This window comes from Poromitra crassiceps, assembly GCF_964638095.1.
Source record: "Poromitra crassiceps genome assembly, chromosome: 4".
Lineage (NCBI taxonomy): Eukaryota > Metazoa > Chordata > Actinopteri > Beryciformes > Melamphaidae > Poromitra > Poromitra crassiceps.
This window is the reverse complement of record NC_139626.1, coordinates 9,781,770-9,799,002: the sequence shown is the minus strand read 5'-3', so window position 1 is coordinate 9,799,002 and position 17,233 is coordinate 9,781,770. Positions and strand designations below refer to the sequence as shown.

The following is a 17,233-nucleotide window of genomic DNA, read 5'->3' as shown; positions in this document are numbered from 1 at the left end:
GGAGTGACGATAACGTGGCTAACAGCAGTACGGCTAACGTTAGCGCGTCTGTTGAAAATGGAAAATGGAAAGTAAACTCCTCCAGACCCTGTCTATTGTGTGTTTAGTGTTCTTGCCATTTGTTTCATTGTGTAAACCAGATTTCACTAATACTCCATTTCCATCCTTTTAATTTAGAGGATGATGACGTTCAGAGTCAGACTGGTTCAGAGGCTGGTAGTCGCTCTGGGTCAGAGCCTGCAGCGAGTACTTCTTGTGCTGCGCACCTCTAGCTCCTCCATTCACCCAGGCAGGGAAGAGTAAAATGACCAGGCGAGGGTAAACGAATGTCACCGAGCAGTGACTAAGTTTGTCTGACATGCCAGCTAAACTAAAATGTCAAAGTTGCATGTTGTTATTCTAACCACTAGTTCTGTTTCATTCCTTCCCACTATATATTTTCTATAGGGAGATGACAGATGCTCAACCCAAAATACAAACCCCCAAACAGAGCCAGTTTAACAGACACGTTGATCCCTGCTTGGTATGGGATTGAAAAGAGCAATCTGATCTCAGAGCTGAATAATAATACATAATTATAATAATAATAATAATATAAAATAAAATTAATTTTAATAAACCCGTTTATACTCTTCCCCCCCCCCCCCCTTGCCCAATGAGAATCAATAAGAGAATCGATAAGGAATCGGATCGATAAGCAGAATCGAAAATGGAATCGGAATCGCTAAAATCTTATCAATTCCCATCCCTAATCTGCTCCCTTTCCAAAAGACAATTTTAACCCGTAGTGAGTCGACCGTTCTGATTTTTTGTTACTAAGTAATACATTTATTTTATTTTGAAGGTAAAAACGTCTAGCTTCCTGTATTCTGTATAATTCTAGTAGGTTTGATGCATTTTAGGACTGAACATAGCAAAGACCTGTTTTCTTTGTAGTGCTTGAGACTCGAGGAAATCGATGCATCTGGGCGTGAGTTGTAGGGTTGTTTAATTAATTACTAACGTTATGCACAAACGATTATATGCCGTGAACGCAGTTATCGCCCATTATGTATTTTTAGCAACTTGTTTTCAGACTGCATGTCGTGATAGTTTGTTGAATGTTGAATGCCAAATTCCCCCCACCCCCGCCCCCTCTCTACTTTACAAACTCTGCGGAGGTGCTACTCATGGTTCAGTTAACTCTGCAACAGCCACTTTTATAACAATATTCTTACTTCGAGCTGTAACCGGTTATATCAGCAACACACCTATAACTAACACTTGGTATACATTTTGAGTTTGAGATTGCAAAACTAAACGGTCTTAGTTTGCCATAACTTATATGCACTAACTCTGCAACAGCCACTTTTATAACAATATTTTTAAATCATGACACCATTTTGCAGCATATCAACTGACACATGCTACAATTCCTCAGAAAGAGCCATGTGGTGACATTGCATCATAGTTTCAATGGTGATGCACGCACACACACCCCTCTGCCACTGTCTCACACACAGCCCCCACACACACACACCGCAATACGTTTTGATAACGACATGCTGGCCACAATTGCTCAGAAAGAGCCATGTGGCGACGTTGCGTCATAGTTTCAATGTTGATGCACCCACACACACCCCTCTGTCACTGTCTCACACACAGCCCCCCCCCCCCACACACACACACCCCTCTGCCACTATCTCACACACAGCCCCCCCCCCCACACACACACACACACACACCGCAATACGTTTTGATAACGACATGCTGGCCTACACATGACGTTTGCTCAGTCAAGTGACGTTAACGTTAGCGCAAAGATAGCTGGTGCTAATTAGCGTTAGCCATGTTTGCCTATGAAAGTGTTTAGCTGACATTAATCCTGCTGCGGGTGGAAATGGTTTATGTTCGATACGATGACGCAAGACAACGTTTTAACCATAGATACCTTGGCCATCTGTGCTTTTACCCAAAATATTCCCACAATATTACATTTGTATGTTTCGATGGGGGAAAAGTGATGGGGGTTCCAGGGATCTTGGGATCTTCTCGTTCAGCAGCCATTACCACGTTGAATTGCAGTAACCTACGCACGGTTGTAAACAGTTGATGACTTCTTGGTGATCAGTCAGTGATCACTAAATTGATTTTCCAACTTTTAATACTTTTCAAGACCCTGCGGATACCCTGAAAGAGCTTGATGATAACGCCTCGGTGGTTGTGTAGCCAAAATTTGCAGTGAAATCGTCTCCATGTCCGCGTCTGTTTTTCTCAGTCTTGTTCGGTGCCTCTGCATAAGCTAATATTACGTTAGCAGCTAGCCAGAAAGCTACTGAATACAGTGGAACTCGCCCAAAATGCTCGCCGGTTTGAAGGCAGAAATCTCTCTCTGGTTGAGAATCTCTCTCTTTGCAGTGAAAATGTTTGTCTCTGTGTCCGCTCAAAACAGGAGTGAGTTTACTGTCCTCTTTTGTCTTTCGTGTCGTTGTTGACGTCACGCAATGTTTTGTTTGTGCTCCTCCCTCCAACCAAAGGAGCGTTCGTTTATGTTCAAGCAGGTTTGGGCGAGTGGGGCAGAATGGAAAACAAATTTATTCATATTGAAATGAAATATGTAACAGTCAAAATTGCACAAAGACAGTGCTCTGCCCTCAGTCCAGCCATGCTAAACGCACTCCCCGAGTTTCAAGTCGATCCGACCAACGGTTCTCGAGATACACGAAGGACAGACAGACAGACAGACGATCCTCCAATTATAGATAGATACGCTATTGGCGTGTTCATAAATTCATTTTGAAATGGTCAGAGCATCATCTGAGCTGTCGTTCAGAAATGCAGTTTGGGTTTCAGAGCAGGGGGGTGCATACTGATTTGGAGGCTACTGTCTTCAAGACGGACACAAGAAGACACTGTCTTGCATTCTATTCACCCAATGTTGGTATTGGCAGTGGTAGGAGCTTTTAATTCCTATAATTCTAGTTTAATGAATAATAATGCATCATATTTTATTTGTTACGTTTAGTGAGTAAAGTCTGTCAGGCTCTGTCCATCTAAGCCGAAGGCTGAGCTGATAATCACTACAGTTAGCTTCCACTGCAAGCCTTCCCCTCTGTAACTATACAATCTCTTTCCCTAGTGTCTTTACTTGGACGTGGGACTTCCTCTCCTATGTGTTTGTAAGTTAACTCTGTCTAGGCAGGAGTAAAGATTACAGCTCAACTGGCTACCTCGTCATAGTTATATTTTTTGGTATTTTGAAAATACACCATTTACTGACAGCTAGAATGTAATATGAAACTACACGTTGTTTGATAGTAGATCGAGTCCATTTTACTTGCTCGCGCAAATCCTTAACGACCAATTAATTGATCTTCAATTCATTGTTGACACCCCTAGCTTAAATGCTTGAAACATGTTTCTTAGACAAATGTAAATAGTGAAGATGATGCCTACCGGTACGTACTGTATGAATTTCTTTCCAGAGCCTTTCCATCAAGGCGACTACTTTAAATAATCTAAATAGTTTAGAGGTCTTTATCATTCTAAAATGGAAAATAGTAAAAATAAAGAAAAATGTGCTCCACTTTTAGCACATAGCACAGGTAGTGGTACTAGTGTAAAATAACATTGTTATGATTGACACAAACTCTGCATACAATATATGCACCGGTAAACATAGATGCACACAACACTTGTGGCCAAGGCTGAATTGGCCACAAGAATGTAAACACACTGTTTGGAACCCGTGAAACACCCAGCTGCACAGTCATGCTTCTCTGAACCAAACTGTGCAAAGACTAAACAGGAACTACACAGTCATGCTACTCTGAACCAAACTGTGCAAAGACTAAACAGGAAGTACACAGTCATGCTACTCTGAACCAAACTGTGCAAAGACTAAACAGGAAGTACACAGTCATGCTACTCTGAACCAAACTGTGCAAAGACTAAACAGGAAGTACACACAGTCATGCTACTCTGAACCAAACCATGCAAAGACTAAACAGGAAGTACACAGTCATGCTACTCTGAACCAAACCATGCAAAGACTAAACAGGAAGTACACAGTCATGCTACTCTGAACCAAACCATGCAAAGACTAAACAGGAAGTACACAGTTATGCTACTCTGAACCAAACTGTGCAAAGACTAAACAGGAAGTACACAGTCATGCTACACTGAACCAAACCGTGCAAAGACTAAACAGGAAGTACACAGTCATGCTACTCTGAACCAAACCATGCAAAGACTAAACAGGAAGTACACAGTCATGCTACTCTGAACCAAACCGTGCAAAGACTAAACAGGAAGTACACAGTCATGCTACTCTGAACCAAACCCTGCAAAGACTAAACAGGAAGTACACAGTCATGCTACTCTGAACCAAACCGTGCAAAGACTAAACAGGAAGTACACAGTCATGCTACTCTGAACCAAACCGTGCAAAGACTAAACAGGAAGTACACAGTCATGCTACTCTGAACCAAACCGCGCAAAGACTAAACAGGAAGTACACAGTCATTCTACTCTGAACCAAACCGTGCAAAGACTAAACAGGAAGTACACAGTCATGCTACACTGAACCAAACCGTGCAAAGCCTAAACAGGAAGTACACAGTCTTGCTACACTCAACCAAACCGTGCAAAGACTAAACAGGAAGTACACAGTCATGCTACTCTGAACCAAACCGTGCAAAGACTAAACAGGAAGTACACAGTCATGCTACTCTGAACCAAACTGTGCAAAGACTAAACAGGAAGTACACAGTCATGCTACTCTGAACCAAACCGCGCAAAGACTAAACAGGAAGTACACAGTCATGCTACTCTCAACCAAACTGTGCAAAGACTAAACAGGAAGTACACAGTCATGCTACTCTGAACCAAACCAAGCAAAGACTAAACAGGAAGTACACAGTCATGCTACACTGAACCAAACCATGCAAAGACTAAACAGGAAGTAGCTTCAAGGTGACTTGAACCTTTTACAAGCCAGGCTGTCTGCGTGAAGCTGAGTGCATTATAGCCTGAGTTGCTGCAGACATGGCCTTGCCTCTCTTAATAGTTTGTTATTTCTCACGCATGTTCCCGTGGCTATTTCTGGAAGTGCCGCAATCACGCTGCCTGTCGTGCGCTGAGAGGTGGAGAGAATCACGCTGCCTGTCGTGCGCTGAAGCTGTGTTCACACCGAGATATTTATTTTTCTCTCTGTCGCTCGATTCAACCCTTTGGAATCGCTGTGTTTAAATCGCTCGTCAACAGGCACAAGAATTGACGGACATCTGGGGGCTATAACTTTACGCAATGTCGTGATGTTTGTCCACTACGAGCCACCGTAGTTGTTTACAAGCTAAGCCTATCAGCGTGCTCCGAACGCGAGCTCTATACCGGTAGTACAGACTTCACTTCATGTCAGCTGTCAGCCTGTCAATCAGCTGTCAAATGCGGTTTGTTGCCACACAATAAACCAGCGGTTTGTTCCAAGCCAGTGTGATCCTTGACTCACTCGCATACGGCAGCCAATCAGCATTGAACAGCGAGCGACTGATGCCAGCGTAATTTCGCTCGAGTTGGGATATTTCATCTCGGGCGACGAGCGAATTTTCACCCTATCGCTCTGTCTCTGTCGCTCGGACGCCCAGCGATTTTTCTCCCGGGCGAATATACGCTCAATCGCTCGTTTGCATTGACTTTGTATGTAAACTCGATGCCAGCGAAAAACTTGAATAGGTCGGTGTGAACGCACCTTGAGAGGTGGAGAGAATCATGCTGCCTGTCGTGCGCTGAGAGTTGGAGAGACAGATGGAGAGGATTTTAATTGCACTTAACATCCATTGTAGATAGAGGATTTGACCATGACCTTGTTCCATTTGCAGAAATGCACCAGTTTGTGCTGCGCCACTGTTGAGTTGTTATCCATTGTTTAGGTGTATCCTAGCAGCATGTGTACAATCGCATGTGTGTGTGTGTGTGTGTGTGTGTGTGTGTGTGTGTGTGTGTGTGTGTGTGTGTGTGTGTGTGTGTGTGTCAGATATGAGAAGCAGCTCCAGGAGGAGGAGCTGTCCTTGCAGCAGCAGAGGAGGCGTCTCTACAAGGACGTGGCTGATGAGAAGGAGAGGCTGGCCCAGCTGGCTGCGAGGTAGGGCTCGCTCTATCGCTCTCGCTCTCTGCTCATGTCTAACTTGATCGCAACCCGGAGAGGAGGTCTCTCTCTGTCTAATGAGAGTGCAAATGCATGAACCAGAGGCCATCTATCTAGAAAGAGATAGCCCCACAAATCACCCAAATCTGCCACAAGACAATATTCAGTAAGCTCATATTGCTTAGTGACCACTCCAGTCCTAGGAATTAGAAATGGTATCAATGGAATATCAAGAGAGAGAAGAATCTCACAGTCTTTCTATTTAGGGTTATGGTTAGGTTACAATCACAATCCTGGGCGGCACTGTTGAGGTGCCCTTGAGCAAACAGCAGAAGACTCGTACTAGGGTGGCTCTCAGGTGGGAATGTGTGTAAGTGTGTGTCTTTCCTGGAATGATTAAAGGAAAGGGGGTGAAAGTACATCATATTTTGGCAGTCAACTTGCTCCATGCTACAGGGATTGTTCTACTGAGAGATGGTGAGATGTTTGAATCCCAGTCTGAGCTCGCTCCTCTCTCTCGCAGGCAGCGAGTGGAGCTGGAGGATCTGCGGAGGCAGCTGGAAGACAACAGCTCTGTGGCGGGGCGAGCCCTCCGACAGGAGCTGGACAAGACCCGCGAGGAGCAGGAGAGGAGACACCAGGTAATGACTGCGCTCAGAGCACAGGATCACTTCAGGAAGGAAACCAACTGCAGTAACTTTAGGAAGGAAACCAGGGCAACCCTAAAAAATTTAGTGAAGTAGGCAAAAAAAAAAAAATGCTGTGTCTTAAGTTTCTTTTTCCTTTTTGCCATAGCTACAGCACTGTAGTGACTAACAGCCAGTCAGGGGTGAGACAGTTCATTCCTCAATACCTGGGAGTTGTCATAGGTTACAGCACCTGAGAATGCTTTTTCTTTTCAAATCACCTGTTGTTTATTGAATATCTTATTAAATAACCTTAGATTTTCACAATAATACTCATATGAATTTTCACACCAGCTGCAAATAGTCACGCAACTCCCACAATATGTACTATGTAATATGTATTCAGATATTGCTTGCAAGCGAGCCTGATGTCCGCATATCAAAAGTGTCAGGCAAAAAGGGCAAATATTTAACATTTTGTCTTTCTCTTATACTGGAAAATAGTTGAGTCATGAAAAGTCAGCTAAACTGAAAAGCCACAGAAGTTCAGCTTTTCAGCCAAGAACATTTTACAGTATTTGATACATCTTTGAAATTTTGAAATAACAATTGTCTGGGAGAAGGGTGAAAGAGCAAGTTTTGGAAAGAGTACATCATATTAAAGAAATGATGTTATAATGGTATGGATAATCTATCATTTCTACCACAGTGCCAAAGTAGAGACAAATAGCAGGCTGCAGCAGGGTAAACATGAACAAGTTGAATTAAATGGGCAAAATTTAAATATGTCGATATGTAAATATGTGAATATGTAAATGTGCAAAATTTAGATATGTGAATTTCTGAAATGCAGGATGGCAAGGGCAGCCCACCCTACTCTGCCTCTGCCACCCTGCATTTTAATGTGCCCCCCACTCCCCTTTTAGCCAATGAACATGAACACACACACACACACACACTTAACCTCCATGACGATTGTCAGCCTCCTAGGGTGAGCACTGTGCCGCCAAAGGGCGGTGAACTTCTTGTCGACCGACCGACAGAGTGACTAATAGAGCTGCTGGTCACAGCTAAAAAGAATATGATTCCAACATTAGTGGAGAGTCTTCTCATACCGTGTCTGACTTCCCCTTCTTTCTAGTTTCTAGCTGTGCGCTACAGTGCAGAACTAGACGATCTGTTGTTGTTTTGCTTCAGAAGCATTCTTGGAGCATCCCAATCTTTAGAAATCTCTCTGGAACAGCCAGCCGTCTCAGAAATCTTCTCTAGTGTGCACGCCCACATGAGCATTCAGCAGACGTCTCAGTCAGCAGGCGGCGGCGGGGGTCGCTTGGCAGGTAGCGGGATTGTAGCAGGCTAATAGAGTGTGCTGTATGTGTAACTAGGTGGAGATGAAAGCATTGCAAGAACGTCTGGAGATCGAGAAGCAGACGTGGGAAGAAAACTACATGAAAAAAGAGGTTTGTGTGTGTGTGTGTGTGTGTGTGTGTGTGTGTGTGTGTGTGCGCGTGTGTGTGTGTGTCTGCGGTCGTGCGCGTGCATGCGTGTGCGTGCATGCACTTGGAGAACATATGTGCCTGGATGTGTTTGGTGCTGTATCTGCTCTCAGCCACGCCCCCTCTCTGCATGGGGAGGTATAGCAAACCACTAAATACCCTGTAAATGTGAATTACTGTCCCCATAGGGGTCTTTTAGCATCTGGGCCAGCCACTCAGTACTGTATGCTGTGAAACCCCGAGGTTCTGAGAATGAGACTCGCTGACTCAGTACGCTTGTAAAGAACTGAGCTTTTCCCTATAAATGTTTTTTTTTTTTTTCGTTGTGTTTAGCGACATAGCAGGTTGGCACATTGCCAAATCTCTATGGCCGGTGCAGCAGTGAGAGTGAGAGTAAACCATGCCCACCACACCTCCCATTTTCTTCTTATCAACCCACTTTATATCATATATCATCTCGGTAATATAAGCACATGGGCACTGTTTACCTTCTCTATATGTTTACCACACGGAGAAATATCCTCCCTTTCTCTGCCTGCAGAAACTCCGCCTCCACCAGCTGCAAGTCATTAAGGCTTGTTAAGGCTCTCCATGGGATTCTCTGGAGATGTGTGCATACTTAAAAAATTAAAATAAACAATAACGGCCGCCCTCGGAGCAGATTCCACGTCTCGTGCAGAGCTTCCGCAGCTCTGTTGTGACGCGTTGTGATTGTGACGTAAAACACGTCACAACAAAGTGCTTTGCTGGAGGAGGAAATGGGAGATATCTGTGAGGAAAACAGAGAGAGAAGGTAAACACTGCCCATGTGCTTATATTACCCAGATTATTAATGATACAAAGTGGGTTGAGAATCGGTAAAGCCATCCTTTAAAGCAGGGGTGCCCAATACGTCGATCGCGATCGACCGGTCGATCGCGAAGGTAGTGTGGTAGATCGCATGGCATTGAGGAAGAAAAAAAAAAAAAATCACTGTTTTTCCACTGTTTCCACTGTTTTTCCACTGTATACTCAGTGTATATATATATAAATAAATATGTTTGGTAGATCACTTTGACTTGGTCATTTTAAAAGTAGCTCCCAAGCTGAAAAAGTGTGGGCACCCCTGCTTTAAAGCTACGCTACGTGTTTTTCTGACCACTAGAGGGTGACATAATCAGGCATAATGATGCCGCAACGATCGCGGCTTTCACAGGCTGTGTAAAAGATGCTTGTACGTGTGAATGTGTGAGTGTGATCAGGGTGCTCCTGAAAAGAAGAGCATTGCTCTCAGTGAGACCCCCCTGTATAAATAAAGGTTAAAAAAGCAACAACACGTTTCAACCCCCCCTTTTAATCGCCATTGTGTGTGTGTGCGTGTGTGTGCGTGCGTGCAACAATGTGGTTGCAGATTAGACACTTATGTGCCTGACTGACTCCCAATGTTTGACTGCATTCATGCAGTTTATGTCTTGTCTGCTTCTACTTAATATGTGGATAAATCATTGAAATGCGTATGTGTATGTGTGTCCATAGTTGTACATGTGCGTGTAACATGAAGCCAGGCGGTGACAGACAGCATGTGTGCTGCTTGTGTCCACAGGAAGCGTGGCTGCTGAGCCGCGAGCGGGAGCTCAAAGAGGAAGTGCGGCGAGGACGTGATAAGGAGATCGAGCTCGCCATCCAGAGGCTGGAGGAAGAGACCAGCGGGGCCAGAGAGGAGTGCGACAGGGCAGCCGACAACAGGTGTGTGTGTGTGTGTGTGTGTGTGTGTGTGTGTGTGTGTGTGTGTGTGTGTGTGTGTGTGTGTGTGTGTGTGTGTGTGTGTGTGTGTGTGTGTGTGTGTGTGTGTGTGTGTGTGTGTGTGTGTGTGTGTGTGTGTGTGTGTGTGCGCGTGCTGACAATTACTTTTAACTGAGAGTGTGTGGCGTCCATCCATTTGACACTTTAAGACTATTTGCCTCTTATAATATTTAATGTTTGATGTTTATATTTTTCCATATCTGAGTGCCAGCAACTGTAGCATGACTCAATTTCCCCTCGGAGATCAATAAAGTGATTCTGATTCATTTTTTTATTTTATTTTTTATTTTATTTTCATTTTTTTAGAACAATATACGAACAAGACAAACAGGCTCAGACACAGGAAAAGAAAGTAAGAGAGGGAGAAAAAAACATACATCATGAACATTCAACATTACAACGTGGTGCTACCAGCCATACAAAGTGTTTATGTGCTTGTAGGAGATAATGGACAAGGGATCCCACGCAAGGGGTCCATAAGATACCAGCTGGGCGAGCCATCTGTCACCCCCAACCTCAGTCACTGGTCATTCTGAACCTTGTCAAAGTAGCCAAAAACTGGTCCCAGACAGTTGAGAACCTTCCAAGCGAGTTAGTTATCAGGGACCTGAGTCTCTCCATCTGTATAACAGAGATCATGTCCATCAGCCACACCTGAAAAGAAGGTGGAGAGGAAGACTTCCATTCCTTCGGAATGAGTCTTTCGGCGACAGTTGTCCCCAGTGTCAGAGATTGTTGCACAGCTGTAGGGAAGTTAAAGTGATTCTGATTCTGATTCTGATCCTGTTGGTTTCACTTGCCGTCGGTGCCGGATGCTTCTCCCGTGCAAACTGCAGCTTGGCCACATGTCCCACATGTTTGTCTCAACATGTCCCAATGAGACATATGTCCCACATGTTTGTCTCGACACCAAGCAGTGACGCATGCTGTTTCCAGGGTGAAGCGCGTGCGGGACAAGTACGAGGCTGAGCTGAGGGAGCTGGAGCGCTCCGAGAGGGCGGCCGTGGAGAAGCAGCAGGAGCTGAGGAAGAGACAGATGGAGACGGATGGAGAGCTGATCAGAGTGCAGGGCCTGCTCAGACAGAGGGAGCAGGAGATCGAGGATGTCACGCAGGTGCGGAGCAAATCGCTGTCACTCACCAATTCGCCAATACTGCCAAATAGCAAGTCAGCAAAGGCTTATATCCAGAGAACTACAAAATATACCGTATCCAGAGAACTACAAAATATATCCAGAGAACTACAAAATATATCCAGAGAACTACAAAATATATCCAGAGAACTACAAAATATATCCAGAGAACTACAAAATATATCCAGAGAACTACAAAATATATCCAGAGAACTACAAAATGATGCGTTTGCCATCCCATCTGACTTAGTCCAACTGTTCTTGTCTAGACTAGGGACAAGCTGGCAGAGGAGCGGCGCAGCCTAGCGGAGGTGATCAGGCAGGAGTTCGCCGAGCGGCTGGTGATGACGGAGGAGGAGAACCGCAGGATGAAGGTGGAGGTGTCGGAGGTCCGGGCCCGGCTGCGGCTGGAGGTGGATAGAGTCACCAGGGAGAAGGAGGAGGAGCTGGCTGAGGTCCACCAACGGTGAGGCGGATGACTAGATGAACTGAATAAAGAGGGGCAACAAGGGATCGGACATTTATGTTGTGTGGAAAGAGGATGAGCAGTCAGTTCAGAAAATGTTTGGGTGAAAAAAGCAGCAAAATCTCTCATTTTTTGGTCAAGAAATAGCAGCAACACCTAATAATTTAATTTGCTCCTCCCTCTGATTTTCCAGAGTGAAGTCAGCCATCTTGAAGAAGGAAGAAACTGTCACTAATCTTCGGAAGCAGCATGAGGTGAGAAGCCAGCTATGCAGCGAAGACTGTATCTTTCTGTCAGAGCATGACTGCCAAGTCAACGCGCTCGGGGAGAGATGATTGACAGCACGAGTAAATATTTCCTTCTCCTCTGATAGGCTGCTCTGAAGAGGGCAGATCACCTGGAGGCCCTGTGGGAACAGCAGAGGAAGCAGCTGCTGGAGAAGTGACTGACGGCAAGGCGAGGTCTTATCTCTCTGGAGCGCTCTCCCTGCCTCAACTTCTCTCTCCTCCTCTACTCTTCTCCTTGACGCTCTGTCCATTGTGTCGTTACTCCCCCCCTGTCCCCCTCCCCCGGTTTCTTGGTTTCCCTTTGGATATTGTTCCTGCTAGCGAGATGGAGCCTGTGGAACTTCAGAAGGCCGAGCGAGGGAGCTCCAGGGACCAAGCCTTGTCCTACCTCATTTGAAGCATGCAAAACGGGACAAGGAAGGAAAGCGCCGGACGTCACTATGGTTTCCTCCCTAGGCATGAAAGAGGCTGTCGTGTGTCAGAACCACCCTTCTCTTAAATGCCACGAACAAGCTTGCTGTTTTCTTCAGCAGCCGCACAGGGGACCAGCCTGAAGGCTATCTCGTCCAGGAGGAGGAATGCTGGCGTTTTTGTGACCCTAGCCCACCATCCCCCTCCCTCTCCCTCGGCTCTGCGGGAGCAGGAAGGCCTCCGTGTTCCCCACAGACTCTGGCTGCCACAGAGAACAGTTCCAGATGTTTCCAAAGAGCAGCCCAGGCGTGCGCTGCCGGGCTGAAGGGGAGTAGGAGAGGGCGGGGGCGGTTCTCTCTGAAGGGGAGTGGGAGAGAGAGAGGGCGGGGGTGGTTCTTTCTGAAGGCCCGCTTACAGCCGTCCACCCCCAAACCCCCACAACCCCCAGGACTTCCGACCGATCGCAGCATCAGAGCTGAGAGTTGTGTGCTCTCGGACGGTGCCCCCATTGTGTGTTGAGTCACTGATGTCTTTTGTCCCAGTGGCCCCTCTGGGCTAGTGCTAATTACATGATCCCGCCTCACTAGGAACACCCCAACAACTCAACCCCTCCACCTCCCCGTCTGCAGCCATGTGACCAGCCCCAGTAAATAGCTCTGAACAAGTTTGTTACGCGAGTCTCGCACCTAAATCAAATCTAACAAAGAAGTTAAGAGGTAGCGCACCGCTAACATGGGTTTGAAGGCTTAAAGTTATGGAGCGTGTGCTAGAATGTTGCTAGGAAGAAAGAAAAGAGGGGAACGGCTGTAAGGCAAATGTAAGGTTAGGAGCGATGGGAAGATGGGACTTCTGACAGCGCGCGTTTGAGGTCAGAGGTCGTGATCACAGAGTGGTTTTGAACGTTTCTGAATGTGACACAGAAAGGAAGAGGAGGTGAATGGTGTGGGGGGGGCGGGGGGGGGGCAGGATGGAGGAATGTGCGTAGAAAATGTTGATAGGATTAGGGGAAAGCAGAGCTTGGGACAGAGTGGGGTAGTGGAGAGAGAGAGAGGGTTGAGAGGGTGCACAAGGCAGGACTGCTGGTTTCATGTGACCGACAGGCTACTAACACCAGATCCAGAGGCAGCACTGTGACAACATGCATCAGACTTTGAATGGGGTGAAAGGGGGGGCCATGTCACTATCCCTATATACAATGCATATCCCTATCCCTGCTTTGCAATTCTCTCAGGAGCCAAAACTTCTCAGCAACTTTCTTTTACCTGGATTTTTCTTTTCATGTACTTCTTCGTTTCTAATTCCTTTAACCCGTAGAAAACATATGAAGATGTCTAGAAGAAGTGCCTCTCACAGACACAGCAACTCTTTGTGGATACGATTCCTGTGGGAATGGTCTTTTTGGGGAAAGTCCATACCATAGCTTGAAATAGGGTGGGTGGGGGCGGGGGTGGGTGGGGGGATGGGGTTAGTAACAAGAGTTTGCACTGCCGGGGGAAACTCTAAACCAGGAAGTAAAGGCCGTTATTTAGGTTCAACGCGATGTGACGGACCACTCTACTGCTTCCATTCTCACGGCTCCACTGCACAGTGCACGTCACAGAATATTTATATTATTTCTTTCTCTTTTATTTATTTTCCCACTTGGCACTCTTCTCTCATCCCTGTAGTGTTATTTGTCCATACAAATGCTGTGGACGAGGTGAAGGTTTTGAAGTAATTTTTTTTTTAAGCGCTATCAAACAAGGGTTTTTTGCATGCACCCCCCCCCCCCCCCCCCCAAAGAAAAAACACAAGATAATTGTGATAATATGTAATAACTGTAATTTTCAGATTGTGGAAGCACAGTATGTCAGGTTTTTCTGATATGGAATGTAGGTGTCTGAGCCACAATGTTCGAGGTTCCTATGAAGTGTAATCTAGTTCTCTAGGTTAGGAGTTTATGTAGTGCGGCTTAATGGGTCATGGGTTTTCTGACATGAAATAAGAGTGATGTCATTATTAAGTAAGTGATGTGTCATGATGCCAGCCAGGTGGAGGAAGACCAAAATGCCAAAAGTTTGATTCACTTCCATCTTGTCCTCACAGACCTTTTATATACACATACTGTGTGTATATAAATATATATCCCATATATATATATATATATGGGGCGGCTGTAGCTCAGGAGGTAGAGCGGATCGTCACTAATCAGATTTGGATGAAAGAGGTCGGTGGTTCGATTCCCGGCTCCTCCAGTCTGCATGTCGAAGTGTCCTTTGGGCAAGATACTGAACCCCAAATTGCTCCTGATGGTGTGCCAGCACCCTGCGTGCGTGTGAATGGGTGAATGTAAATGCAGACCATTTACCATATATATATATATATATAAAGGGAAGGCTAAAAGAAAATCCCTGCTTCGTCTTTTTAGCGAGAGACAGACATGATTCATTTGCCTGTCAAGGTTTCACTGAGTCATCCTGACCGTGACGTGGATGCCCGGAGCTTTTCGAAGCACCACAGTTTGCTCGCACCCTCCCCACTCCTCTGCCTGGTGCTGACCCAGCCCAGCCCAGCCCGGCCCGGCACCTCCCCACTCCTCTGCCTGGTGCTGACCCAGCCCAGCCCAGCCCGGCCCGGCACCTCCCCACTCCTCTGCCTGGTGCTGACCCAGCCCAGCCCGGCCGGCACCTCCCCACTCCTCTGCCTGGTGCTGACCCAGCCCAGCCCGGCCGGCACCTCCCCACTCCTCTGCCTGGTGCTGACCCGGCCCAGCCCAGCCCGGCCCGGCACCTCCCCACTCCTCTGCCTGGTGCTGACCCAGCCCAGCCCGGCCGGCACCTCCCCACTCCTCTGCCTGGTGCTGACCCAGCCCAGCCCGGCCGGCACCTCCCTACTCCTCTGCCTGGTGCTGACCCAGCCCAGCCCGGCCGGCACCTCCCCACTCCTCTGCCTGGTGCTGACCCAGCCCAGCCCGGCCGGCACCTCCCCACTCCTCTGCCTGGTGCTGACCCAGCCCAGCCCGGCCGGCACCTCCCTACTCCTCTGCCTGGTGCTGACCCAGCCCAGCCCGGCCGGCACCTCCCCACTCCTCTGCCTGGTGCTGGACCGGCTCAGCCCGGCCCGGCACCTCCCCACTCCCCTGCTGGTGCCGGACCGGCCGGCGGAGCTGTTGGCATCGTACCCTGGCTAGAGGGTGACAGTATGGGTTGACATTTGTCGCGCATGCCCGTCCCACATGTGCCAATGAGCCTTGCCTTTGTGTGCGTGTGGGTAGGTGTGTGTGTTTGTTCCAAAGTACCACAATTCCTCTCTTTTTGACCTGGGATGACCCTGATGGCTTGAGTGCAGATACACACACTCTCTCTCACACAGACACACACACACACAGAAAGTAGTCTATTTGGTTGAATTTTTTATTTGACTTTCTACACAAACCACTCCAGTTGTCGTCGGTTATTGTTTTGTTTTCCATTTTTATATACCGGTGTGTGTATATATAATATATATATATGGTTTCCGTATAACCCTTTGTGCCCAAACTCTTAGCTCTTGACTGAACCGAACTGAACGCGTATGTTGTTTTATCCGTTCGTTTTTCATTGCTGTTCATAGTGATGGTTCAAAACTGTGAAAAATATGACTGATCTATCTGTGAAAAAGAGAATAAAAAGAAAAAGACTGTTTGGAAGAGCGGCTTGTGTTTCTCGTCCTTGTTCACCCAGAGAAGAAAAACAATTGTTGGCTTGTTTCCGCTCCCCACCCTCCCCCTCATCCCTCTCTCTCTCCCCTCATCCCTCTCTCTCCCTCTCTCTCTCTCTCTCTGACCATAACTCATTGGTTGGTGGAAAAGTGTCTTCGATCACATCTAATCATTTACCCTGGGGAATATGAGAATGCTCAAGATTCAAGATTTTTATTGTCACTCCATGGTACAAGTATCACGTGTGAAATTCTTGTGCTGTGGACTCCGTTTACAACATAGTACAAATATAACAGGGCATATGGGTGCAAAAACAACAAGAGACGCAACAAGCAATAAGGCAGTATAGTGATAAGACAAGTCAGAGACAGTGGCATATTCACTGCACATAGGTGCACATGTCATGTGCATACTTTAGACGTGCTTAAACATTTTAAATTCGGCGTATTAGACATACAGGTGCAAATAGCATATTCCTTATTAAACACAATTAAACTTGGCGTTTTAAATTCGGCGTATTTGACATACAGGTGCAAATAGCATATTCCTTATTAAACATACAATTAAACATTAGACATACATAATGGTAGCAGCTACAGTACGGCTACTACACTATTTGTGTATGCTTAGCCAAAATATGTGTTGGTTTGGAACCTGTTCTGGTTTAATTACTGAACTTTTATTGCCAAAATGTCAAAATTGTTAACATGCATAATTTCATTGCTAATTGAATAATTATGTTCAAATTCCAGCAAGCTGTTATGCTCAAATGTCTGTGATCCAAATGTTTCTAGCATATCTTCTCGTATAAACGGAAATGTCACCATAATAGCCCCGCAGTAATCGCAGTGTCCTCTCCCCCTCTTATGCCTTTATGAAGACCAGGGCTGAAAACACCAGAGGGATGTTATAGCCTCCATACATCTGGAATCATGTCCAGAGCTGACCCACTTCTCCTTCCTCTCGCTCGCCCGGCCCTGCAGCTAGCTGGCCTCTTCCCCTGCCTGCGTATTGAAATGCATCTCTCCTTTCTGTATGTTTCCTTTCTCCCTTTTTCGCAGACGAAACCCAACCTAGAGAGGCACGCCGACTATTGACTCCCACTTGGCTTCCTGGTCCCCGGCGCTGACTGGGCCTGACAGGGCCGGGGGAGGGTGCGGGTGGCTGGAGGAGGAGAGGAGAGGAACAGGGGGGGGGGGGGGGGGGTTGCTCCTCTGAGTATATGTACAG

General features: G+C 46.6%; 1 protein-coding gene across 1 annotated transcript in view; it reads left to right on the top strand.

The window, feature by feature from the left end:
* Nucleotides 1-12,494, top strand: part of cep131 (centrosomal protein 131) — a 28,439-nt gene extending 15,945 nt beyond the window's left edge. The window contains exons 20-27 of the mRNA XM_083636222.1: nt 6,014-6,121; nt 6,648-6,765; nt 8,136-8,210; nt 9,829-9,971; nt 10,965-11,142; nt 11,430-11,626; nt 11,820-11,880; nt 12,000-12,494. Coding sequence (XP_083492348.1) covers nt 6,014-6,121; nt 6,648-6,765; nt 8,136-8,210; nt 9,829-9,971; nt 10,965-11,142; nt 11,430-11,626; nt 11,820-11,880; nt 12,000-12,071 — 952 coding nt within the window. The 3' untranslated portion in view covers nt 12,072-12,494. The remainder of the gene's footprint in view (nt 1-6,013; nt 6,122-6,647; nt 6,766-8,135; nt 8,211-9,828; nt 9,972-10,964; nt 11,143-11,429; nt 11,627-11,819; nt 11,881-11,999) is intronic.
* The last annotated feature ends 4,739 nt before the right edge of the window (nt 12,495-17,233 follow it).